Raw genomic sequence first — 26,687 nt, forward strand, 5'->3', positions numbered from 1 at the left:
GTGTATTAAGTCCAAAGCTGTTTTTTGAAAAGTCTGATTACTATGACTCTCCTATTCATGCATTTAACTTCAAAACTGTGGCAAAAGCCAATCTGTGCTTCCTTGTCAACTGGCTTACATTTAAACTGAATAAAACCCCCACCTATTAGTAATCATAAGTGGAATTTTAATTAATAATGAAAAAGTTTAGAGAATATGAAAATGAAGCTATATTTACATGCAATTATTCTAATTTTAGTTAAGATGATTGTTTTTCTCCTCATTATTGTTTTACAACATTTCCTAGATTTTAAGTTCCTGTTGAGATTAGAGTAGGAAGAACTTCTGTCTTGTGTGGAGTTTCCACCCTCCCTCCCCCCCCCCCCCCCCCCCCCCATTTTCTTTCCTAGAATGGGATAAATATTTTCTTTGACCTCTATTCGTTGATTTTAGAACAGCAATTGCTTGATGAAATTAGAAGCTAATACTTGAAAGGTATAAATAGACATTTTTCCAGAGGTCCTGTAAACATTCACACAGCTTGTGATGCTAACGGAAGCAAAGGGTGTACTAGATCAGGAAAAGATTAAGAGAAGAATAGTCTGTCGCTCCAATTACACTTGGACCTTGGAAGGGGGAAGCCCTATTGATGGTTGTGCTTCAGGACATAAGTAATTAGTGGCCTGAGGCCAGGAAGGCTTTGGCTATTGTGCGGTCTGGCTGATTACAGGGTGCTGTGCATTCTTCTGAGGCTCTGGTCATTGTTAGAGGCAGAATCATGGATCCCTAATCTGCTCTGGCAGGGCAAATCCTGCGTTTTCTGTGATAGCTTCTAATAATACACTTTGGGAAGAATTCCAGGGTGATGAGGTTGATTTCCAATTATGTATTGAGTAAACTACCTTCCACCCACCCAGTTTGAGTGGGTAAGACATAAGCCTTCCCTCTCTCATCAGTCAGGTTGTGGTAACAAGCATTTTGCAACAATCACATCCTTCTTGCACAAAGTGATGTCACTGCTTGTATCAGTTCCTGTAACCTGTTATCTGATTTCTGCATGAAGAAGGATTGCTTGTGTCTAATATGTGCGTGGCTTTTGCTCCTTGCTGTGTTGAACAGGTGCCGGTGGTGGCCATCACAACAACTGGGGGAGGGACGAGATCGCTGACAGCAATGTATGGCAGCCTGCTGGGTCTCCAAAAACTCAACCTGTTGGACTGCATTACCTACATTGGTGGTTTATCGGGTACCACATGGTGAGAATGGTCCAAACAGGGTTTATGTTTCTATTCTTTGCTCAGTACTGTTGACCCTTCATACAGCACCACCAGCTTATAAACCAGAAGCACTTGCATTTTCCCCACAGTCTCCTCTATGTCCACCTAGAGCAAAGAAACAAAGCACACTGAGTAAAAGACTGACTGTCACATTCATCACCTGCTTTTGCCACTACACTGACACAGTCCATGCCTGATGTTTTCATGCAAATGCTCTATCACCTTTTCATATTTTATCAATTATACCTTAGACTGAATGCAACGAATTTGTCTTTAGACTGGAAATTGAAGAAAGATGGGAAGAAGATTTTATGCCTGCCATTTGCTGGTTATTCTCACTTCCATTTTGGAGTTAGAATGCATCTCCCTCTGGTAAAAGATGTATTTGGGGCTAGTGGAATTAATGCTGTAACAGACTGTTCAACAAATGACACCAGGTTACTGACACTGGAGAGACTGCAGATGTGGTCGCTTATCGTGAAGTGCTCTCTTCTTCCAGTGGGCATACAGCAGATGATGTCATACTTAAAACAAGTATTTAATCAAATGGGTTCTAGGTAGCTTTGCCTGATTGGAAGTGGGGAGCTTTTTGCACAGAATTGTGTGCCAGTCCTTTATGTAAATCCTAGCTGTAATGGCAGGTTGGTCTAAGTGTTTGCTAAAATTCTTTTAACTTCTCTGTATGTATGTGGACATCTGAGTGTACCTGCCTGTATTATGATTTCAAGAAGACAAGTAAGAGGGGCCATACTAGGACATGCCCAAGACCCAAGAGCTGCCCAGTTCTCTCACTGACAAGAGCTGCTACCAGATGCTTGGGAACAAATGTAGAACTTGAGCAAACTAGTAGTGACTGCTCCCTGGAATACTCCCTACATTTCAAGAAATGGATTTTTCTGAGGACTTGTAGAGTCTTTGTGTTTAATAGATTGGGCATATTTTTATTACCTTTTTTTTTCCCCACTTCAATTTCTCAAATGATTTTTGATCTTACATAAACTTTTATCGCCAAAACCTGAAAAGCTTGGGGGTTTTGTTTGCTCTTGAGATCAGAGTATTTTAGGTGTGTTTAATATTTAGTTGTGAACCATGTAAGAATTAAGAACCTGGCAATCAGGAAGCCAAACCACAGCACTATGCCTCTTTCACTGTTTTCTTATGGCGTTTCTTCAGGACAATGGCAAACTTGTATGAAGATGCCAACTGGTCACAAAAATATCTGGAGGATGCAATAAAGGAGGCTCGCAAGCAAGTAACCAAATCCAAGACCTGCTGTTTTACTTTGGATTGTCTGAAGTACTATTACAATGACCTGATGGAGAGGACTAAAGAAGGGCACAACACCTCTTTCATAGATCTCTGGGGGCTTGTCATTGAATCCATGCTACATGATAAGGTATTACTCTTTTTTTTTATCTGATGAAATTCCATAGCTATAAAGGAGAAGAAAATAAATCCATTGAGTAGTACTAATGAAAATAATTCATTTTGTAGTTGATTAGCTTCTGTCTGTTCAGATCCACTATTAGAACAGCACTCTTCCTTAAAGTAAGGTTGATCTTGAACTGAAGAAGCCATGGCATTGCACTTGAAGGTATCCTTTCTTCTTGAAAGGAAATACTGTGAAAAGAATTGTTTTGAAATGTAAACTAATCACCTTGCACATTGGTAATTCTGACTAGAGGAGACCCTTAAATATCTGACATCATTTAGTTCACTAGCTTAAATTCATGCATGTATGAAGAGAATTATTTACAAACTGCACAAGGAAAGGATTCAAACAGATTATCAAATTTTAGGAGGGAGTAACACAAAATTTGATACTTTAAAACCAGTGTAATTTCAATAATTTCCTTCTGTTTTGTGCTTATACAAGGAAGTTTTAAATGGTCATATTCTTACACATGAATATACTTGCAGAATACCCTGAAATAGGGTCAATTCTGCTCACTGAGATCCAGCCAAGGAAAGTACCGTAGCTTTCACATAGCCACATAGTCCTTCCTGTGATTTTTTTTTTTGTCCTTGTTGAATCTACAATCAACCTCTCTGCATACCTCAATATCTGAGAACCCACACAGGGTGTAGCTGCTTCCTCTAGGATACTTGCCAAGTTAGCAATATCTCACGGCAGATATTTCTGAGAAAAATCCAATGAGCTGAATATGGGCAGGAGGACCCTAGATAGAGCTAATAATTCATATTATATTGTTTCATTCCATGTGCAAGTTGTTTTTCACCTCTTTCCACAAACCATTTTTAATCAAACCCAGAAAGATGAGCACAGACTCTCGGACCAACGGCAGGCAGTGGACAGTGGTCAGAACCCGTTGCCCATCTATGTGGCCATCAACCTCAAGTCCAGCTATAGCGCTCAGGCATTCAGAGGTAATGGTTCTGATTTAGATTTCTTAACAACTTTACAATCTGAGTAACCTGAAAAAAAATATCTAAATGCATGTAATCAGCTTTAATAATACAATAGTCTTTCTAGCTCCTCAGTCTGAGGGTGGTGGGACGCTGGAATAGGTTGCCCAGGGAGATTGTGGATGCCTACTCCCTTGGGATGTCCAAGGTCAGGCTGGATGAGGCCTTGAGCATCTGAGTCTGGTTGAGAGGTGTCCCTGTGCATGCCAGGGGGGTTGGAGTAGATGGTCTCTAAGGCCTCTTCCAACCTAGGACATTTCATGATTCTTTCATTCTAACATCAAAACCCCCACCCCTTTTAAAATGTCAGACAATACTGAGAAATCCTTGAAAATAAAAAGAAAAATCCAGACATGTTCAGTCTTTAGAATTTGATTTCTCCATGTTGCTAGAAATGAAAATACAGTCATAGCACAGAAGATGCCTAACTCACAATTCACCCTAGTCACCAAAACTTTGTGATGAAATTAATTCTTGTGATGTTTCCACATGGTCTTATTTTGAACAGTTAAAGGGAAAACCTTGAATTTTGGGTCCATTGGCAGGAAAATCACAATTTTGTCTAGTATTGATTTTCCCCAGTATTTGTTTAATATGAGCATCTGAATACAGGCCACTAAGTGAATGTTAAGTTCTCTGTCACTGGTACCCTAAAGGGAACGAGTCACACATGAGCAATACATATTTTTGGGTAAGATTAACTGCAAGGAACTCTTCTGGTTTCATGTGGACGAGGGTTTATCTGCTGGATATTGCTGTATCATGGCCTGGTACCACCCTCCCTTGATGTGAAAAGACTTTATGGCGTTAGCACTGCAGGCAGCACAGATACAGATATAGCTGATGGACAGCATGTTATGAACTACCCAGTGCCTTTTGTATGATTTTGGTCCTGTTCTGTTTAGCAACAGTTGACATATTTTTCCCTTTCCATGGTCTGGTTGCTGTTGCTGTAGAGTGGCTGGAGTTCACTCCTTATGAAGTCAGTCTCCTGAAATATGGAGCATCTATTCGTGCAGAACTTTTTGGAAGTGAATTCTTTATGGGGCGGATGGTGAAGAAGCTCTCAGAGACTCGGATCTGCTATATGCAAGGTGACTATTGCCTAGAGGGAAAGGTGGCCTGCTCGGGAGGAAGCTGGTGTGAGGGAGCGCATGGGTGGTGGTGGTGGACAGCACTGGGGAGACACCAGCAAACAGGTTGAGCAGGTATGAATTTGCATTTGCAAGGACATTCTTAGGAAGTATGCCCACAAATAAATCCATTCAGACAGAAAGGAAGTGTCCAAGGGGAAGGACTGAAGGTATGTACCAATTAACATTCTTCTGAGATTACTCCATCAATCAGTTTCTATTCTTTCACATTACAGGCATGTGGAGTAGTATCTTTTCCATAGATGTAATGTATGTCTGGAATTTGGCTGCTGATTCAGAAGACTTCTGGTGTAGATGGACCAGAGATAGAGTAAAAGATATTGGTGAGATTATTAGGGTTTTTTGTTTTGTTTTGTTTGGTTTGGTTTGGTTGGTTTTGTTTTGTTTTGTTACCACTAGTATGTGTTGCTTACATCCCATGCAGAGGTCTAATGCCTAAAGAGATACTGTCAAAGTCAGAGAGAGGTCAAGAAAAGCAAAGCAGAGCCATTAGCTGAGAAATATTTCTGCCTGATTTAGAGGAATACAGCCATAGAAAGAGTCTCCAGCCACATGTAGAAATCATGTTGTATTAAGAGCACATCATAAGATTGCTAAGTTAGTTTATGGTCTTCCTTGGCCACTAATATGATCAGTAGAGAAAACATTCCTTGCAGAAGGCGCTTTTCTCCACTGAACTGCCCCCTGGAGAAAGCTCTCTTTTGCTGTTAAATTGCACAAAGAACCTGGAGTGGCTGGTCTCCTAACATAGCTCACGTTTACAGCTGGGTGGTATTTCTGAAGGTGTCCTTTTCAAAGGCTAGTGTTGTCCTCCTGCACTTTTGGGGACTCAGCTCTCACCTCTACCACATGCCACAAAAGAGGTGGAGATCATCTGAGGAAGCCTAGAAAGGGAGGTGGTGCTTACAGTCTTGCAGCATACTGCCTGAAGGTAGCTGTCCTTTAATTCACTGTCTAATGCTGAGCTCTACTCAGTAGCATAGACCTTAATGGCTTACAAGTATGTCTGAGTTACCTCTGGGGTGGGGGATGCTGACAACTGTGGTTATTAGTTATTCTGCTTTTAAAAATATTACTCATTTCAGACAACTGTCCCAAACTCAAAATGTCTTCTTTCCTTCTTGCAGAGGAAGAACCTCTTTTATCAATGAATCCCTATGAGGTGGACACATGTCTATTCACTCCTTCAAGTGCCCTCTCTTCCACACTGCGAGATGTCTTAACAGGACGCCCAACCATTGCACAGTATCCCAATTTTATCAGAGGCTTCCAGATGCATAGCAAGTACCTGGAGAGTGAAGGATTTTCTACATGGAAAGGCACAGCATATTTTTCTGTAACATTTCTGGGAGGTCTAGGAGGTTTAGGTTTGAGAATTCATTTAGGATTTCCAATGAGAAGGAGTAGGCACGGCTGATTTCTTAAGAAATTCTACTTCTCCCTTCCACAAATGGAACAAGTAGAAACCAGATGTGAAAAGCATTTGATTTTCTGAGGGGTGAAATTGAATTTGCTTATGTGGGGATTGTATTCCAGTGGACAAGGTGAACACAGCCAAGAGGAGGCAGGAGGGATGGATCTCTCTTTTAGGGCCAAAACTAATTGAGGTGTCCAGGAAGGAAGGAAGGAAAAAGCTGTGGTGTGTTTCTCCTGTAAATCAGTACTGTTAGTGATTCAGAGACAGACAGGGAAAATGGGGGTGGTGGTGGAGGGGAGCTCTCCATTCTTCCTTCCTTAATTTTCTGCAAATGTACAATCTTGGGGTTTATTTGTTGTAATGAGAACTGTTTGTTTCAGACACAGTGATAGACTCCTTCCCAAATAAACTGCTGGAAACAGCAAACGATGATCTCTCCTTGGTTGACACTGGTTTTTTCATCAATACCAGCTACCCACCACTTCTGAGATTGAACAGGGAGGTGGATGTCATCCTGCATTTAAATTACAGTGGAGGGTCACAGACACTGGTAAGAAAAGTCACAGTATCTGAGATGTTTTCCCTTCGTGGTCTTTCGGGCTCTAGCGTTTGTTAATGAAACCAACTAACATTCCTATACTGGACTGGGAACTAGATTATTATTATTATCTGATGTATTATTTAGATTTCTCAGTAACTAAGAAAGATGTTAGAAGACAGTGATGGATGCAGGCATTTTAAAATAATCAAGGTGTTTACTGCAGTGGATCTAAGAGTTTTTGAAGATCTGGCTGAGAAATGTTCAGGAACTCTGATCAGGTTTTGGTAAATCAAGTCTGCAAAAACAGTTTCAGAGAGAATGGAAAATCCTGACAATACTTAAGAGATTAAATGGGAAACCCTATGGGTCCCTTGGTATTTTAATCTTATTTTAGTCTTAGGGATATGTAAAGGGAGATGTTGAGGAGGAGGTTCTTCACCATGAGAGTGGTGAAGCCCTGGAATGGGTTGTCCAGGGAGGTGGTCAAGGCCCCGTCCCTGGGGGTGTTTAAGCCCAGGCTGGATGAGGCTCTGGCCAGCCTGATCTAGTGTGGGGTGTCCCTGCCCATTGCAGGGGGGTTGGAACTAGATGATCCTTGTGGTCCCTTCCAACCCTGAATGATACTGTGATACTATGTTGGGCTTGAGTAATATTGAAAAATAATATAGTAAGTGCTGCATATGTAGTGAGAATAAGATACAAATAAACATAGGCTTGTAGGAAATACATCTATTAAAGTGCTTTTTCCTTCCTGAAGTCATAAGGTATGTTTATAAATGTCTTTGCTAATAGGGAGTAATTATTAATCATATACAGAAGATAGAAATATTGGGAAAATGATAAATAATGAAGTCAAGACGATGACACAGAATAATCTGGACTGCTGTGTTCTCTCTTCATTCTTGCATTTCTTTTGCTTTCCACTTCTGAACCTGTTTCATTTGAATGATAAAATTAGTCCTGTTGTTTTGGGCTCAAAAAAAAAATCACTGTTCTCTTGTTTTGCCTGAAGTGATGCAGAGAGTAAGCAAAACTGCAATATCTGTTTTGGTTATGGCTGTTTTCATCTGAAACAGAACATCCTTAGTCAAGCCGTAGGACATTCATGTTAGCTGCTGGAGCTTAAAGAATCCGGGTCTCTGGATCATTTTTGAGTTTTGGTCCTTTGTGTTGATTTTATTTGTCTTATTCATTTGTCCAGCCTCTGGATCAGATTGCAAAGTACATCTCGGGGCAAGGAATTCCATTTCCCAGAATTGAGATAAGCGAGGAAGACAGGGAAAACTTGAAGGAGTGCTATGTTTTCGAAGATGCTGACAGTCCAAAGGCTCCAACAGTGCTTTTCTTCCCACTAGTAAATGACACTTTCAAGAAATATAAAGCTCCTGGTGAGTCAAGTGTGGCTACCCATTTTAATAAACAGTCACTTGCCATGTGTGTCCTCTTCATTTCACATCTAATGTCTCACTGTCATTTCTAACTTTTCTTCCAAAGCCAGCATTATCCGTCTCATCACTGACAAAAAAAAGTGGTCTCTGTCAGTGTGTCTGACCTCTGAGAACTCCAGAAGCCTTCCTAAAATCCAGTTCTGGGCCCCTCAATTTCAGAAGGACATTGAAACTCTTGAACGTGTCCAGAGAAGGGCAACAAGGCTGGGGAGAGGCCTCGAGGACAAGCCCTGTGAGGAGAGGCTGAGGGAGCTGGGCTTGCTTATCCTGGAGAAGAGGAAGCTCAGGGGAGACCTTATTGCTGTCTACAACTACCTGAAGGGTGGCTGTAGCCAGGAGGGGGTTGGTCTCTTCTCCCAGGCAACCAGCACCAGAACAAGAGGACACAGTCTCAAGCTGTGACAGGGGAAGTTTAGGCTGGGGGTGAGGAGGAAGTTCTTCACAGAGAGAGTTGTTAGCCATTGGAATATGCTGCCCAGGGAGGTGGTGGAGTCACTGTCCGTGGAGGTGTTCAAGAGGGGATTGGATGTGGCACTTGGTGCCATGGTTTAGTAGTCATGAGGTGTTGGGTGACAGGTTGGACTTGATGATCTTTGAGGTCTCTTTCAACCTTATTGATTCTATGATTCTATGATTTGATTCTCAGATTCTATGAAAACATTTGAGATGAGAGGAGACATTTATTCCACAGGCCCTACTAGAGAGTAGAACAAAGGTAAAACTATATGGGTAGCAGGTCCTTAATACGAGCTGTTTTACCCTACAGACACGAGCTGTTTTACCCTACAGACACGACCTTATAATGCATTGATGCTTGCAAACAAAGATGGAGGCAAAACCTTGTGGAGGTTTTGGTGGTAGCCCACTCATTTCAGTTCTGCTGACATAAATTACAAGTAATCTCTCAGAGTGAGAACTGAACTAGACAAAGATCTTTGTTTTTAATATGAGTTACATCCTTTGAGTGCCAGCATACCTTCTGCACTTTCAGTGAGAGTGTTGTTATTTCATTCAGTACAAGACTATTTTCTTTTCCTTTTGCTAGCACTTTTCTAGTCTGAGTAACAAAGACTTTATATTGCCCAAGGAAAGGTTTATGAGTGTTGCTGATAACCAATGTTACTTTCCTTCCCAGGTGTTTGGATATGCATAATTTTTGGACAGTCTGAAGAATACAGTGTTACTAGACTTATTTTGCTTCCCTCTGGCAGATCATATCTTTCCCTCCAAGTCTTGCCTTTCTTCCTGTAATAACCTAAATGACTCATACAGTAATAAAATCTTATGGGTGCATCTCCTTGTGGTTTGTCCCTCAGGTATAGAAAGGAGTCCTGAAGAGATGTCAGAAGGCAAAGTTGATGTCTCCACCATCCTCTCCCCCTTTACAACAAGGGAGGTGTGTTTCAGTGAAGAGAATTTTGACAAGCTGGTGAAACTGACTGACTACAATGTCCTGAATAACGAGAAGCTGATTATTCGAGCCCTGCGCTTGGCAGTGGCACGGAGGAAGCAGCGCAATTATTAGCCACTACTCACTAGCTTCAACCTTCCAGATATTTCTTAACTTGTCTATTTCCTGCTGAAACCAAGATGTTTGATGCTTGCCAGAGATACTTGCAGTAGAAACATCATCCTGAGGATGTGCTGGACTCCAATTCATTTTATTTATATGACTGTTCAACCAAGCAGATTGGAATTTATCAGTGTCTGAATCCAGATCAAACTCAAAAGCATCAAATTTGTGTTTACTTTTGTTACCTTGTTACTTCACCAATTGAGATATATATATTCCATATAAATAAATATAGTGTTTTGTAAGATAATGGTGGAATATGTAGCACATTGACATGTGAATCAAACCAGTATTTTTATGTTATGTTTCTGTCTGGCAGAACAGCAATGCCTTGAACTCCTCTGTTGTGACCAAGCACCGTGTTGGTCTTGATTACCTTCATTATTGAAGGTTGTCATTTCTGATTTGATTGCATGCCCACTATGAAGAGTTCTGTTCTGTTTTGTTTTGTTTTAACTGGCTTTCTTCACTGCTCTTTGAAAACAGATTTCTGAAGTTACTATCAGTGTTGTAAAGATCTCTACAGTTTTCACCATCAATAAAAAATGCCCCTTAATTTGCTCATCTTTGTTTCAGATGGTCAGACGAGTCCTCTGAGCTGCTTTTCACAGAAGCACATATATTCAGCCCCAGTAGTAGTCCTGATGCCCAACTTTCCTTTCATTTTCTCTTGGACATGCTGCTCACTGACCTGTCACACTCATCCTCACCTTCCTGGACTGCTGTTGAAAGATGGCCTTGCAGTTTTTCCCATCATTACATAAAATGAGAAGTGGCTTCTATGTATTTGCATAGAACAGGCCAATGCAAGAGGGCCTTCTGAGATGTCTTCCAGAGATTCTTTTGCAACTGTTGAACACTTTCCTGCAAATGGTCTTTTGCAGGAATTGCCCTGAGAGAGTGGTTTCTCATCATCAAGAATCCTAGAGGTCTTCTGGGGGGAGGTATCTGACAAAAGCTCCTTTCTTGCAGCTCTGCCACAGGCAGATCACAAGCTCAGGCTTTCACAACAGCAGCTCTGCACTGTAGAGCTGTGATGCATAACAAGACTGGTCACAGCAGCTCAGAAAATGCTTCAGATTATCGCCCCAGTTGATAATAAAAGGCTTCTGCTGTTGCAATGAACTTCAGACTGAGTCACCAGACATAATTGTTGACATCAGAAGAGTCTTAATTGGGCTCAGAAGTTTCAAATTTGTTTCTACAAAATAAAGTTCTAGGAAATGAATGGTAGAAAATGATTCTGTCCTATGGAAAAAACAGGTGATAGTGCATCTCAGACCAGTTTGGGTGGTAGAAGAAGAGAAGTGGGTCATATTTTGCTGTATGTACATGTTCATTGTGTTCATGCACCTGGAACACTTGAAAGGGCACAATGTCACCCTGCTTTCAGTTGCAGCACTGGGTGTTTAAACCCAGATATTAACCCTCCAGGTGTGAGGCAGCTGTAGCTGTGATTCAACTGCAGATTAGCTCATGGGATCCCTCTTTTTCAGAGACATTTTTTGTTGTATTCCCATGGGTTTGAAGACTTTTTATTTTTTTAATGAAACAGAGCAGGATGAAAAATCTTTCAGTGTGTTTTACAAGGGAAATTTAAGAGCAGGACAGAAAAAAAGCCAGATAGGTGTGTGACAACCTGAGCCTGACTAACCCTGCTTTTCATCAGGCCAAATGAGCCCATCTTGTAACCATGACTAATTAATCTACTGACATAGGTGTGCTGCATCTCAAGTCAGCCTTGGGGTATCTGCATTGTGTCCCATTTGCTGACATGAAACCCACCTTTCCCTCTCTCATGGAGTTCCTCCTACTCTTGAGAGCTCTTTCTTCATCTTCCTCAATATTTGAGTATTCCCCTTTTGAAACAGGGCACTAATAGTGATTCTTCTTTTTAAATTTCCAGATCACTGACAAAAAACATTTAACAGGCTTACAAATGAGCTACTTGCAATCTCTCCTGGAGCATTTTCTTTTGGGGTTACCTTCCTTTGACTACCAATTTGTGAATTTTTTTGTTAGTCACCCACCCTTTGTACGTTTAAAGTTTGTCTGGGTGACACTTGTTTGGTCTATTTGTTAGGTCAGGGGAGGTTTAGGCTGGATGTTAGGAAGAAGTTCTTTACAGAAAGAGTGATTGACCATTGGAATGGGCTGCCCAGGGAGGTGGTGGAGTCACCATCACAGGGGGTGTTTAGGAGGAGACTGGATGGAGTGCTTGGTGCCATGGTTTAGTTGATTAGATAGTGTTGAATGATAGGTTGGACTTGATGATCTCAAAGGTCTCTTCCAACCTGGCTAATCCTATCCTATCCTATCCTATCCTATCCTATCCTATCCTATCCTATCCTATCCTATCCTATCCTATCCTATCCTATCCTATCCTATCCTATCCTAAAATGCCAGCTGTTTTATGAAATTCAAATCATACAGTTTCTGTGAAGTTACTTTTGTCAACTCAATTCGGTGCAAAGAGAAATGATATAACTTAGAATTCAATTTTTCTGTTGAATTTCAAAGGGGCAAGGATGATGCCTCTTTGAAAAGAAAACTGCCTTTTATTTTTGCTCATTGTGTGCTCCTTCACTGAGCCAGGGACCCCAGCACACAATGTGCAGTGCCCAGCACAGTGAATCCTTGCAAATCCTTAAAGTATATGTGGGAACAAAATAATTAACATTAATTTGAATGTTAATGTCACTCTCCCAAGTGTGTCCTCGTGGAGATTATCCACTGAAGCACCTACATTCAAATGCACAAAGTAACAACATTTTTGAGAATGTCAGTGAGCTTTTAAAGCTTTGCCTTTGCAAGAGGAACTGTCTATCACTTCCAACAGGTGAGCTGGGAATGGTTGCATGCATTTGCCCTTATTGCTGTCTACAACTACCTGAAGGGAGGTTGTAGCCAGGTGGGGGTTGGTGTCTTCTCCCAGACAACCAGCACCAGAACAAGAGGACACAATCTCAAGCTGCACCAGGGGAGGTTTAGGCTGGATGTTAGGAAGAAATTCTTCACAGAGACTAGTCATTGGAATGGGCTGCCCAGGGAGATGGTGGAGTCATCATCACTGGAGGTGTTTAGGAAGAGACTGGATGGGGTGCTTGGTGCCATGTAATAGAATGGAATAGAATAGACCAGACCAGGTTGGAAGAGACCTTCAAGATCATAGTGTCCAACCTAACATCCAACACCACCTAATCAACTATACCATGCAACCAAACATTAGATGGTGTTGGGTGGGTGATAGATTGGACTCAGGGATCTCAAAGGTCTTTTCCAACCTTGTTTATCCTACCCTATCCTATCCTATCCTATCCTATCCTATCCTATCCTATCCTATCCTATCCTATCCTATCCTATCCACCCTACCCTACCCTACCCTACCCTACCCTACCGTTTGTTACTGCAATAGCTGCTTGACTGAAGGACAGCTTACTGCCTGAGCTGAGCAAAAATCAAAGGTCAGATGGTGATAAAAAAAAGTCTTTCAGATGTGTCTTTAGGCAGACCTGCCCACTCACTATAGGCAATAAAAAAACCTACAAATCTTTTGTATGCACATCTCTTTGTCAATGTCTTTGGCCAAAGAAATCCTTGTTGCCCACTCCTGGGCAACCAGAATGGACCCTGGCTAGTGTAAGTCTCCTCTACACAAGTGGCTGAAGTTTAGCAGTTCTCCAATATGCAAAAGCAGATTGGACCTCCTCAAGAAGTGGCAGGGGTGCTTAAAAATATAAAACATTTGCCCAGTGCTTATAATTGTGAAGGGAAGATCTCTTTCAGGTCTGAATATCCCTCTAACTACAGATGTAAAGACCATCCTTCTACCATGCCCAGAACTGGGTCTGCGTCTCAGTACAGGTGTGCAGCACGCATTCACCTTCTGGGCATCAAGGAGGAGGAGTTGGGGATTGCTCAAGTGGAGGTGGAGAGGTGAGGCAGCACTGAGTCAGGCACTAACACACCAGCTTGCCTGCTCCTGGCAGCTTAAAGCACGAGAACCTGCCTGGTTGAGACTTTTTCATAACCATCCACTGCCATATCTTGTACCTGGATTGGACACAGAAAAGATCACAATGGGGCTGTTCTACAGTAAGAGCCAGGTAAGAAAAGGAAAGAGGAGGCTCTGTGATGAGCTATGTGGGCAGCTCCTTGGTGGCAGAGGGGACCTGCTGTAGGAAATGTCCTTCCATGTCCTGTATCTTCAGTGCTGAGATTTCTTCTTTAGCACCATGGCTGAGAGCAAAGCAGGGTTTCTGCCTGGGGTTAGTGCCTGCTTTGTGGTTTGGCCTTCAGGAATGAAAGGATTTCAATATTGCTATAATTTAACAATTCTGATAATCCCCAATTAAAAAACAAGGCAAAAAAACCACTTTTGGACTTTGCTGTTATTCTTTGCTTGACTTGACTAGACTAGATAAAACATCCCACTGAGGAAGAATAAGCAGGTATCACCAATGTCAATGAGTGCATGGAAACTAATACTAGGTGAAGTGTTAAACACTGCTCTCTTTGAAAGTGGTGAGGGTTTTGGGCCTAAGGGAATGAGTGCTGACACATTGTTGTATATTGATCTATGAATTTGTTGCAGTGATCTTCCCTGCTCTATAGGTAGTGTGCATGAACTGTCTTTTATATGTTTGTTTCCTCACTGCATAGTTTTACTCTTTCATTTTTGGGCTTCTTGTTGTTTAGTTGAGGTTTCTTTGTTGTTGTTTAGTTGAGGTTTCTTTGTTGTTGTTTTATTTTTGTTTGTGGGCATTTGGTTTTGATTTTTGGTGGGGTTTTGGTGGGTTTTTTTTTTGGTAATTTTAAGGGGTTTTGAGATTTGTTGGTTGGTTTTGATGGTTTCTTTGTGGTTGCTTTTTTGGTTTGCTTTTCATTTAGAGAATTCACCAGGAGGGTTACATTCCCTGTATTCATTTAGAAAAGACTATTATCTAAGGAAAAAAGTACCTCACCTTCAGCCCCCATACTTTTGATCAAGTACTGTGTTTGTCTGATCCTTGCTTAGATGAGAGAGGATGACAAAATCACACCAGATTCCTGGCAGTTTTAGTAAATTTGTTTTGACAATCACTTAATGTTAGGAAGTGGGTTTTTTTTGTGGTGATTTCCATTGATAGTTTCCTGTGAAATTACTTAAAGGAAGATTGGATGTGCTGAATTACTCAGAAAGAAGTAATTACAGAGTTGTTGCTTTCATTCTACCTTTTTGGAGTATGTCTGTGGAAGAGATCTCTTCTAAGAGCCATCACTGCTCTTTGTCAGACATAACAATGGAGTTTATAGCTATAAAGCAGTTGATGAGCACTGTTGTTACACCATGATATCATTACTAGTTCCTGCCCTGCTAGGCTGTCTGCTGCTTGTTGTGAAATATAGTGGATATAGGTTAACATCCTTTGAATTTGCAAAGGCCATGATGTGCGTCAGCATAGCAGGGCTCACTATCATGTGTTTCTCTGTGACTGGGTTGTGTGAGACACCCCAAGCTGAGGGTTACCACAAGTTTCCTCTTAATGTAAAATGGAGGACATCAGAGATTTGGTCTGTGATAAGAATGTGCTCTCTGGCCACACCTTGCTGCAAACCTTCTGGGAAGGAGGAGAAGACTATGTGCAAGGAAAACCCTTGGCTCGGAAATGTTTTGGATGGCTGGAATTGAAATGCTTAATTCAGTGCTACCTCTGACTGTGCTTCTGTTCTCCCTCTCTGCATGCTCATCTCATGCATTTTGTGTATTGTTCAACAGACAGAACCATCTCCATGCAACTTGCTCACCGTAAAAATCATACGGATGAAAAATGCCAGGAAAGCAGACTTGTGTGAGTATCTGCTGTGCCCCTGGAGCATCCACAAGCATGTAGAACTACTTGGAATATAACCAAGTGTCACAAACACTGCAGAGTATTTATAAAAGGAGAGAGAGAGAAGATGTGTGACTGTGGTATGCTGAAGATAAGGTAACGCAGTTAGAGGGTGGTATTTGTTCTTATAGCTTTGCCAGTGTAATGCTGAAGTTGAGGCTCTGGTTATACTTCAGAAGATGGTTGTACAAAATGCACAAAATGTTTCACATCTGAATCTGCAAAGAAAGGATTTTATCCACAGGGAAGGCTGCCATAAGAAGTTTAGATGGGGCACTTCTTTCTGTGATTCCTTCTTCAGTAGTGTCCACCATGTGCATCCCTAGGCCTACCACAGAATACATTACATGAGCTCAGGGCTGTATAATTGGCATCTCTCACGGGCTGCCAAATTTGATTCAGCTATAGGAACAGTCATGTTTCAAAACTTAGTTGAGGGCTCACAGTGTTTGCATTCTCTGCTCTTCATTATTTTTACAAAATGTATCAGAATCATAGTTACATAAAAGTTTATTAATGGTCTATAAACACCTGAACTGCACAGCACTAGCAAAAAAGGTGTGAATGATAATCATCTCCAGTCTGAGGAGATGGCTGATTGTCTTGCATTTATTCATTTATACAAATAAGAAGGTCTGAATCCAGAAAATTTCTCTAGGAAAGCACAATTTGTTCAGTTAAAATGATGCAAGACAAATTATTTGTTCAAGCCCTTCTGAAATGATTTGTTTTAAGTTCTACTACAATTTCTCTAGAGATCAAATGGATGTGAAGAAGAATTTCTCACTTGATTTTTATTGAAGAGAAGTAAGATGCTGTTTTGTTGATGAATTTATGGGGAAGAAAAATCTGTATGGACCTTCCCACTGGACTACTGCTAAAGTGCAGAAAGGAGATTTGAAGTTCAGTTGATGTCTGCAGAGAAATATCATGCTACAGCTAAAACCTATTTGAGGGTACAAATGTGCAGTCTGAGCTGAAAGAAAGATGTGAGGAAAATTACAGCCCTTAAATATCTCCTCACATAATCTTGTTCTATTAAACCACCATCAACATAAAGAGCTCACCAAACTTCCCCTCCACCCTTTTCTTCTCTAGATCAATGCTTTTTCTTTTTGTCTTGAAACTACTTTTATCCTGAAGGGAGTTTCCTGTGTTTTGATGCTGTCCTTCCCAATACTAGAAAGTTTCTAGAGCAAGGGAGAGGTATCGAAATGCTCAGACATTTCTTTTTCCCAGTCCTAGACACATTCTAGCAGCCTGCAAAGCTGCTTAAAGGAGCTTGAATGACAGAGGTGCTTTTGGAGTGTGGCACAAGATTTGGACACCAGTAAATCCACATGGGCTTTCCAGGTTGAGGCTGTTTTGCCATTTGCTATGAAACATTTGGTGGATATTGCCTGCAAAATGGAATGAGACATTCACCACCAAGCTATCATGTCTGAAATGGTAATATAAGTCAAAATATTGAGGGGAAAAGATATGCACAAACAAAACCAAACCAGTACCTGAAAAAGGTGAATGTGTTGCTTTCTGGGTACTCCTGTCATGTATGAAAAGCAAATCATGCCAGTTATGGCATTGCCTTGCTCATGCTTCATTTCTGAACTGGGCTTTGATAGTCAGCTGCTGAATTCCAGCAACGTTTGATTTTGCTGAGCCTAGGATTTGTCAGTTGCAATTACCAGAAAACTTGCTGGTAATTGCAGGTGACTTTCACTGAGGAGCAGCAAAATGGGAGGCTTAAAATAAAAAGTGTACCACTTGTACAGAACTTTGATGGTTTGTGGGTAAAAGTGGGGAGAATATTGTTAAGTTGTTTCAGTCATCTTTACAGTTCCTTAGAAATTAGCTTGACACTGCCTTAGGAAACCCAGAAGCATGTGGACCTCCATCACCAGCAACAAAGAGTTCTTTACAGTACCGTTGCCCTAATACTGATTTTTCCCCCCTCTTTCTTCTTTTTCCCAGCTCTGTTTTTATTGCTTTCCTTTTCCTATAAGCCATTCTAAATAGAATGACTTGGTAAGTGGCACCTCCTGCTCAGTCATCCTACAGATTTGTAACATTTAAAATCATCTGCTTCTATCTCTTGGCAATTGCACCCAAAGTGAATCCCATTTTATTCTTTCCTCCTCTCAAGGTCACTTCTTGCTCTAGGTTTCTGTGAACTGTTTGAATCATTCTATTTAATATTCTGCTGTTTAGAAGTTCTCCCAACCTGGAGCAGTGGGTTCATGTAATTATTGATCTATGTGCTCTATTTTTCAAGTGATGGAGATGGCAAAATTAATCCATAACAACAGGTTCAAAAACTCACCAACATTTCCTACAGAATAGATAAGACCTTTAATGGATGTTCAGTGCATGAGATAGTATTTTTAGCTAATGTAAATTGTTCCATTCTGCTTTTTAAACCCTGAATCTTGATTTAATGCACCCTGGCACTGTTCTGTCTCTTCCCATTGATCCAGGAGTGTGTAAATTATAACATTAATTTCCATATGTGTGTGTTGAGACATAGTTGTTATCATTGATGCCACCTGTGAATTTAGTGCCTTGTTTGTGTTCTCCACATTCCCCCTTCCCACTGAGCACACCCTTGTTCCCATCAGGCTCATTGGGGCTTTTGATATTCCTGGACCAGTGAACACTTGCCAGTTCCCACATTTGGGTGTGTCCCATCTACAGTCCAATTCCCTAATGGGATGAGACTTGGATGTGCACCAGCCCATCTCTCTGCAGAGATTTTCAAATGTCAAGATCAGCCTCTCACAATCCTTGGCCAACCACTACAGCTCCAGAACTGGGAGAGCTTGGGAGATGCCAAAAATTTCTGCGGGCTTCAGGTGGGGACTGGTTAAGTTCACAGAAAAATAACCCAGAGAAGGCTGGCTTAGGGAGTCTCTGAATCTTAAATTGTGATGGGTGAGAGAGCATTATGTGTTGCTTCTCTTTTATACACTGGAGAGAAACGAAATAATCAAGTGGAATTAACAAATGGAAAATAAAATAGAGTGTTCTGTATACTAAAATACATTGGCCACAACATCTCCATGCAGCACTACAGGCTGGGGTCAGAATGGCTGGAGAGTGGCCAGGCAGAGAGGGACCTGGGTGTACTGCTTGACAGTAGGCTGAACATGAGCCTGCAGTGTGCCCAGGCAGCCAAGAAGGCAAATGGCATCCTGGACTGTATCAAGGACAGTGTGGCCAGCAGGAGCAGGGAGGTCATTCTGCCCCTGTACACTGCACTGGTTAGGCTACACCTTGAGTTCTGTGTCCAGTTCTGGGCCCCTCAGTTTAGGAAAGATGTTGAGTTGCTGGAATGTGTCCAGAGAAGGGCCACAAAGCTGGGGAGGGGTTTGGAACACAAGCCCTCTGAGGAGAGACTGAGGGAGCTGGGGTTGCTTAGCCTGGAGAAGAGGAGGCTCAGAAGAGACCTTCTTGCTCTCTACAACTACCTGAAGGGAGGTCGTAGTCAGATGGGGGTTGGTCTCTTCTCCCAGACAACCAGCACCAGAACAAGAGGACACAGACCCAAGCTGTGCCAGGGGAGATTTAGACTGTATGTTAGGAGGATATCCTTCATAGAGAGAGTAATTTGCCTTTGGAATGGACTGTCCGTAGAGGTGGAGGAGTCACCATCACTGGAAGCGTTTAGGAGGAGACTTGATGTGGTGCTTGGTGCCATGGTTTAGGTGATTAGGTGGTGTTGGGTGATAGGTTGGACTTGATGATCTTGAAGGTCTCCCCCAACCTGGTCTGGTCTGGTCTATTCTATTCTATTCTATTCTATTCTATTCTATTCTATTCTATTCTATTCTATTCTATTCTATTCTATTCTATTCTATTCTAAAAATAGGCAACTGGATGGGGACACTGAGTTGAGCAGTTTTAAACCACTACTCCCTGTTTCCTGAAAACATCCAAGACCCCTTAGTGGACCCTGGCTGTTGGCCTTGGTCTAAGTGTATGTGGCTTAGTGTGGAGTTAAAAAAATATTCTTCATCATTTTCTTAGTAATATGATCGTATTTTTTGAAAGCTTTATGGAATATTATTTCTTTATTTAACTTAGGCTTGTTAATTTTGGAAACTTCCAACTTTGGGACTTTTTAAATATAAAGCATATATTCTTTTGGATACAATATTTTATGAAGTTATTAAGCATGCTTTACATTTTTTATCAAACCCCATACTTTAGGGCATTGCAGTAACTGTTCTGCCCCATGAGAGATCAGTCCGTGGAAAGGCTCTTGAGAATGTGAAAATAAATACAGTCCATGAAATAACTATTTGAGCAACTATGGTCCCTTGTAAGACTTACTGCAGGAATCTGCAGTCTTACTGCAGTGCTTCCATAGAATCATAGAATGGTCTGGGTTGGAAGGGACCTCTGAGGGACATCTAGTCCAACTCTTTCTGAATTAAGCAGGGGCATCCTCAACCAGAACAGGCTGCCCAGAGCCCTGTTGAGTCTCCAGGGGTGGGGCCCTGACCACCTCCCTGGGTAAACTGTTCCAGTGTTCCACTGCACTCACACATCCAATCTAAATCTGCTCTTTTCTAATTTGAAGCCATTGCCCCTTGTCCTATCACTACAGGCCTTTGTAAACAGTTTCCCTCCATCTTTCTTGTACGCCCCTTTCAGGTACTGGAAGGTTGTTATTGGGTCGCCCCGGAGCCTTCTCTTTTGTTCTTGCACTGCTGTTGTTGTTTCATTGTTATTTATTACTTACTTCACCTTTTAGGCAGTGGCAATTATGCACCAACAGCTTACTGTTCTGGGTGCTGCTTGAAATGTTAATAAAGTAAGGGGATATAGACTGATAAAGCCCCACAAGGGAGAAAACGAGAGGGAGAGGTAAGGTTATTTAGCAACATCTCAGCAAAGGGGTGTTTTAAGCAGGGGTTTAATTGAGGCTGGTGATACTGCTGTGGGAATACTTGTAGAATGCTCCCTCCAGTGTGAGGAGCTGAGAGAAATGTGAAAGCTTTTCATGGGAGTTTAGCTATCAGGAGATTAATGCTGAATGCTCCTTGGAGGCAGGACCTGGTCTCCCAGGAATTAATGAATTCTGATAGTATGACTGTGAAGGGACCTGAAAAGGAAGCTGTTAACTTTCACAGACGTAACCCACATCCCTATTTAAAACAGAAGGTAAGAAGTTCCAATGATCTAAACTATCAGTTTAGAAAACAGGAGTGCCTACTTGTCTACTGACCCTCAGCCAGATCTCTGCTCAGCTTCACAGTGTGGGAGAAAGAAGAAAAATGCTTTTCTCAGCTGGTGGTGATAGTTTGTATTTCAAGATATGGGTGGGTCCCAATGTGGGGAGCCATGGTCGAGGAGATGATCTCTGCAGAGTTTGAAACCACATTCTTGGTTCAGATCCTTTTAGCACAATAAGGAAAACTATACCTTAACAGTCATGCAAAAACCTACCTGCTATAAATAGCCCCAATGTGAGCAATAAAAGGCAGGCCAAGAGGAGGAGGATGCTCAGGTCTCTGCCCAGGTTACAGGTGGGCTGGAGCTGGTGCCTGTTAGTGTCAAAAATGGAGACAGAATGATAGAATTACTTCTTAGTTTTTCTTTCTTTGTTTTTTTGTCTTAGCCCTGTTTGAATTTGAGCTGAGGCAAGGCTCAAGCCAGAACAGCTGGTGCCATGCCGTTTGGGATGCAGCATGGTGCTGGGACTATGATGTTTTTCAGCATGGGTCATGTTCCTGTAATGTTTTCTAATGGTAAAGCACAATTAAGATCCAGTCCTGCTATTAGCCTGGAAGCTAATTAGCAACTAGAGTAATAACTGGAGGAAGAGGCAGTGCTTTCATAAACACCTGATGCCACACCTGCTTTTGGTAGGATATTGCCCCATAGTGATACCACAGCTGCCACCTCCAGCATGTTTGATGGCTGCTCACGTGTTGTGGTGCAGGGAAGGGACGCACCAGGTCGCTGCTGTGAGGCTCTGCTGCGTGTACCATGTGCGAGTGTAATTGCCATGGTTAGGTGGTGTTAGGGTAATGATGATTGGCTTGCATGTGGCTGCCAGTGGCAGCCCTGTGAAGAGGTGCTAGGTACAAGGCAATGAGATATTGTGGTGTGACTGACCATCTTGGGTACAGGCTATGCTGTGCAGTTCCTGTGCTCATAAATGATTGTGCCTCTAGAAGGTCAGGTAGAATACAGGTCTGAGGTCTCTGAGATGTGTAAAGGAGGTTCCTGGGTAAGTGCCTCTCTTATAATACCTGGAAAACCTGAATGAGAGAACACCCCTGAAGTACAAAGGGCATCATCAAACACATTTTGCAGATGGGAAGAGGGAGCCACATTTGTTTAACAGCTGTGTCAGAAGCCCCTCAGAGAAAGTCAGAAATGTGAACTGAGAAGGCAGAGCTCTGCTGTCTGCTGAGTAGTTATTTGTTAAAGGTGTATCATACAGCACAGTAGCAGACAGTGATCACTTGCAGAAAAGAGAAAAAAAAAAGGTGGACTTTTCAACTAATACATTGCTCTTCACAAACAGACTTAGTCAAAACATATATTGCTGTTTGGGAAATGTCAATGAAATAAACTTTGGATTGGTCACAAATTTATGGACTTGTGTCTTTCTGATCTCCTCATAGGGGCAAGAGTTAATGGCAGTCTGTGCTGGTAACAATCTGGACTTGGAGCACAAGCCCTATGAGGAGAGGCTGAGGGAGCTGGGGTTATTTAGCCTGGAGAAGAGGAGGCTCAGGGGAGACCTTATTGCTGTCTACAGCTACCTGGAAGGTGGTTGTAGCCAGGAGGGGGTTGGTCTCTTCTCCCAGGCAACCAGCACCAGAACAAGAGGACACAGTCTCGAGCTGCACCAGGGGAGGTTTAGGCTGGATGTTAGGAAGAGGTTCTTCCCAGAAAGAGTGATTGGCCATGGTTTAGTTGATTAGATAGTGTTGGGTGATAGGTTGGACTTGATGATCTCAAAGATCTTTTCCAACTTGGTTTGGTATATCCTATCCTATCCTATCCTATCCTATCCTATCCTATCCTATCCTATCCTATCCTATCCTATCCTATCCTATCCTATCCTATCCTATCCTATCCCATCCCATCCCATCCCGTTCCTGAAAGCTGAGAAAAAGATTTTCACATGGAAATTTCCTGTATACACACAAAAGTTTTGAAGTAATTAGGACTGATAGAAGTTCAGGTGATTTCTGTGTGTTTTGATTATTATTTTTTTTAAGGAATTTATGTATCTTGGTATATACCACAACCACCCTCACCAGTCAGTGTCTTTTTTCGTTTGTTCATTTGTTTAGGTTTTCTTGTTCAGTTACTCAAGCAAAGGTGACTTAAATCTCAAGAGAATCAGCAGAATTAAATAAAAGCTGGTTGGACTGGATGATCTTTGAGGTCTGTTCCAACATTGGTGATTCTCTGTGTGTGATTTTTCAGCTACACATAGAGTGTGATAAAAGGGCCGAGTCAATTATTCTGTGTTTCCCAGGTCTGCAGATAACACTAAGTGGGACAAGAGTAAGTTTAGTCAGATGAAGATGTCTGCTGTGCAATGACAGGAATGTTTGAGTAGGTGGTGTTACAAATAGAAGAAACAGAATGTTAATGATGGGATTGGTATTTACATGCAATCCTCCCCCATGCTATCTTTGGCACTTGTGTGGGTTGCCGTCCATAACTAACAGATCTTGTTCTGTAGGATGATCAGCCATGACTTTTGAGTGTGGGTCCACAGTCAGTCTCATGATTCACATTTACCTTTTATTTCTTTATAACTATGACAAGACATATTTGCAGGCAGATTATTCTGACCTCAGAACAAAAGTGCTTGTTGCTGATGCAAGCATTGCAGATGGCTGCTGACCACTGTTCATACTGAAGCTTTGCTCCTGAATGTCCTTCTAAAGCTGCCCTCCCTACATCTGGAGATATTAATATGCATAAGTGACATTGATGACCTAAATAGACCTCTAATTGAAACATCAAAGCCAAGTCAAGGAAATCTTGTGCAAAGGAGCAACGTCACCTTGCTCTGCGCTGGGAAGCACAGGCAAGCTTTCATCTGCTCATCAAGTGTTGCAAATACCCTTGTCCCTCTCGGACTGAGGCACAGAGATGCAGGTGAAAATAGGGACATTAAGCAATGCTTTTATACAACTTTACTGGTAAACACTGTCCCTCAGGACATCTGCTTTCTCAAACCTAATGTTACAACACCAGAATGTTCAACATTTCAACACTTTTCTTACATGTGCTCATTTTAATTCACTCCACAGAGGATTAAATGCAATTCATCTTCTCTGCAGGTTATTACTTTTCTTGACACATGTTTTTTTTCTTTAAAAGCTCTGTTCTTGAGCAATGTGGTATATGTGTGTGTTCCCTTCTTGAACTTTCCAAAAGGGAGGAAGGCAGAATGAGATCAAGTGTCTTGGTGGAAAAGCTGCCTTCTGTGACAGCGGTGAAGCCTTCTTGGGAACCTTCAGTGCAATGAGATCCCATCATCACTGTGTTAGCAGCCAGATGTGCTGGAGAAAATAAAGGATGTTCCAAAGAGTAGCCAGAACTACCCCAGAAGTATTAAGACATGTCCATGACTACCTGTTGAAGCCCAATATGTATGAACTGGTCTCTGTGTGTCCAGCAGGCACCATCACAGCTGTTAATGTTATCTATTTTGTCTTCCTGAGAGGCAGCTGAGCCTTCAGTGATGCCAAGCCCTGTGAGACGCTCATGTGTGTGAATGCCCCTGTGCATATGGGCAGCTCCTCAGTGTTAAAACCTTTGAAGCCCTATACAGATAGGTAGTCTGGCTATGCATGCCTTGTCATAGGAATGCAATGTAGCTGCATGTTTTGAATGTTTATTGTTTTTCTAGCAATTAAATGAAGTAGTTCTCAAGAAGAGTCAACTGACAGTGTCCCCCAGGGATCAGTGCTGGGCCCTGTCCTCTTCAACATATTCATTGATGATCTGGATGAAGGGGTAGAGTCAGTCATCAGCAAGTTTGCAGATGACACAAAGTTGGGGGCAGATGTTAGTCAGTTAGAGGGTAGAAAGGCTCTGCAGAGGGACCTCGACCGACTGGTCAGATGGGCAGAGTCCAATGGGATGTCATTCAACAAGTCCAAGTGCTGCGTGCTGCACTTTGGCTACGGCAACCCCATGCAGAGCTATAGGCTGGGGTCGGAGTGGCTGGAGAGCTCCCAGAGAGGGACCTGGGTGTGCTGATCGACAGCCACCTGAATATGAGCCAGCAGTGTGCCCAGGTGGCCAGGAGGGCCAATAGCATCCTGGCCTGCATTAGGAATAGTGTGGCCAGCAGGAACAGGGAGGTCATAGTGCCCCTGTACTCTGCTTTGGTTAGGCCGCACCTTGAGTACTGTGTCCAGTTCTGGGCCCCTCAGTTTAAGAAGGACATCAAAACACTTGAATGTGTCCAGAGAAGGGCAACAAGGCTGGTGAGAGGCCTTGAACACAAGCCCTATGAGGAGAGGCTGAGGGAGCTGGGATTGTTTAGCCTGGAGAAGAGGAGGCTCAGGGGTGACCTCATTGCCCTCTACAACTACCTGAAAGGTGGTTGTAGCCAGGAAGGGGTTGGCCTCTTCTCCCAGGCAACCAGCACCAGAACAAGAGGACACAGTCCCAAGCTGCGCCAGGGGAGGTTTAGACTCGAGGTGAGGAGGAAGTTCTTCACCGAGCGAGTAATTCGTCATTGGAACGGGTTGCCCAGGGAGGTGGTTGAGTCATCGACCCTGGAGGCGTTCAAGGGGAGATTGGACGTGGCACTTGGTGCCATGGTCTAGGCATGGGGTCTGTGTTGATAGGTTGGACTCGATGATCCTCGAGGTCCTTTCCAACCTAAGCGATACTGTGACAGGCTTTCAGAAAGGGTAAAGCAAGCTGGCTGTCCAGCACTAGCTTTATGGATCTGCATTCTGTGTGTTTTCTTGTGTACAAAGCTTAAAAATTCATATTGTGCATGGTTTAGTTGACTAGGTGGTGTTGGATGATAGGTTGGATGCAATGATCGTGAAGGTCTCTTCCGAACCTGATCTGGTCCATTCCATTCCATTCCATTCCATTCCATTCCATTCCATTCCATTCCATTCCATTCCATTCCAACACCTTACAGGATATTAAATGTGTTTCATTGATCTCTTGGTTTCACAACTTCCCTATCTTCAACAGTGACCCAGTCAGACTGCTATGTCAGCCTCAGCCTGCCAACAGCTTCAGTGCAGCAGTTCCGCACTAAGACAGTCCAGAACAGCAAGAACCCGACATGGAACGAAACCTTCCACTTCACCATTCAGAGCCAGGTTAAGGTAGGAACAACAGGTACTCCTAACAGATAGCAAACCTACTGTATAGCCCTTCTACACAACAGATCTCTCTGAGCTCACCTACTAAATATTCACACCCTCTCATTCTAGATCTTCAGCTTTCAGTGGCTGGACAAGACCTGAATAGTCAATTGTCTGAAGAGTGCAACTGAAAATTTTCTATTTTACTTTTGTCTTTGCTTTTACTCTTCAGCTTCTTGACCAAATTCCGTTTAGCTAAAACAAAAGATCTGTGGCATCTGATGAATGTTACACAATCTATTATTTTGTGTGTGTGTTTTGATTTCAGAATATTCTGGAGCTGAAAGTTTGTGATGAGGATAGAGTAACTGAAGATGACCATCTCCTCACTGTATTCTTCGACGTTTCCAAAATCCAGCTTGGAGAAAACGTTCAGCTGAGCTTCCAGTTGAATCCACAGGTATGAATAAAATTCAAGGAGGAAAATAAGGAGATGTGGTCAGTGGAGAATGTGGTTATCTCATCTTTCCTCTTACAAGTCCCATCATATATAGGCCTTCCTCACCGACCATTTAGCTGTTTGATTATTTTCCTCCATTTCAGAGGTTGATATACAGTGTTGCTTCTGTAATTACTGCAGATCTGGGGTGATGCTTCTACAGACACACCCAGTATTATT

At 42.3% G+C, this 26,687-nt stretch overlaps 2 protein-coding genes across 3 annotated transcripts in view; both read left to right on the forward strand.

Moving 5' to 3' along the window:
• LOC137452734 (cytosolic phospholipase A2 epsilon-like) overlaps positions 1–10,545 on the forward strand; it is a 42,463-nt gene extending 31,918 nt beyond the window's left edge. For both annotated transcript variants that reach the window (XM_068161381.1, XM_068161382.1), the window contains 9 exons: positions 1,099–1,235; positions 2,430–2,652; positions 3,530–3,644; positions 4,640–4,777; positions 5,053–5,160; positions 5,965–6,156; positions 6,635–6,804; positions 7,997–8,183; positions 9,560–10,545. In XM_068161381.1, coding sequence (XP_068017482.1) covers positions 1,099–1,235; positions 2,430–2,652; positions 3,530–3,644; positions 4,640–4,777; positions 5,053–5,160; positions 5,965–6,156; positions 6,635–6,804; positions 7,997–8,183; positions 9,560–9,768 — 1,479 coding nt within the window. In that variant the 3' untranslated portion in view covers positions 9,769–10,545. The remainder of the gene's footprint in view (positions 1–1,098; positions 1,236–2,429; positions 2,653–3,529; positions 3,645–4,639; positions 4,778–5,052; positions 5,161–5,964; positions 6,157–6,634; positions 6,805–7,996; positions 8,184–9,559) is intronic.
• A 3,234-nt stretch (positions 10,546–13,779) lies between these two features.
• The window catches only part of LOC137452736 (cytosolic phospholipase A2 epsilon-like), a 31,648-nt gene continuing 18,740 nt past the window's right edge, over positions 13,780–26,687 (forward strand). The window contains exons 1-4 of the mRNA XM_068161383.1: positions 13,780–13,922; positions 15,575–15,647; positions 25,893–26,029; positions 26,337–26,468. Coding sequence (XP_068017484.1) covers positions 13,896–13,922; positions 15,575–15,647; positions 25,893–26,029; positions 26,337–26,468 — 369 coding nt within the window. The 5' untranslated portion in view covers positions 13,780–13,895. The remainder of the gene's footprint in view (positions 13,923–15,574; positions 15,648–25,892; positions 26,030–26,336; positions 26,469–26,687) is intronic.

Source organism: Melanerpes formicivorus, unplaced genomic scaffold, assembly GCF_026170545.1.
Source record: "Melanerpes formicivorus ecotype bairdi unplaced genomic scaffold, bMelFor1.0.p_v2 SCAF_58, whole genome shotgun sequence".
Classification (NCBI taxonomy): Eukaryota; Metazoa; Chordata; class Aves; order Piciformes; family Picidae; genus Melanerpes; species Melanerpes formicivorus.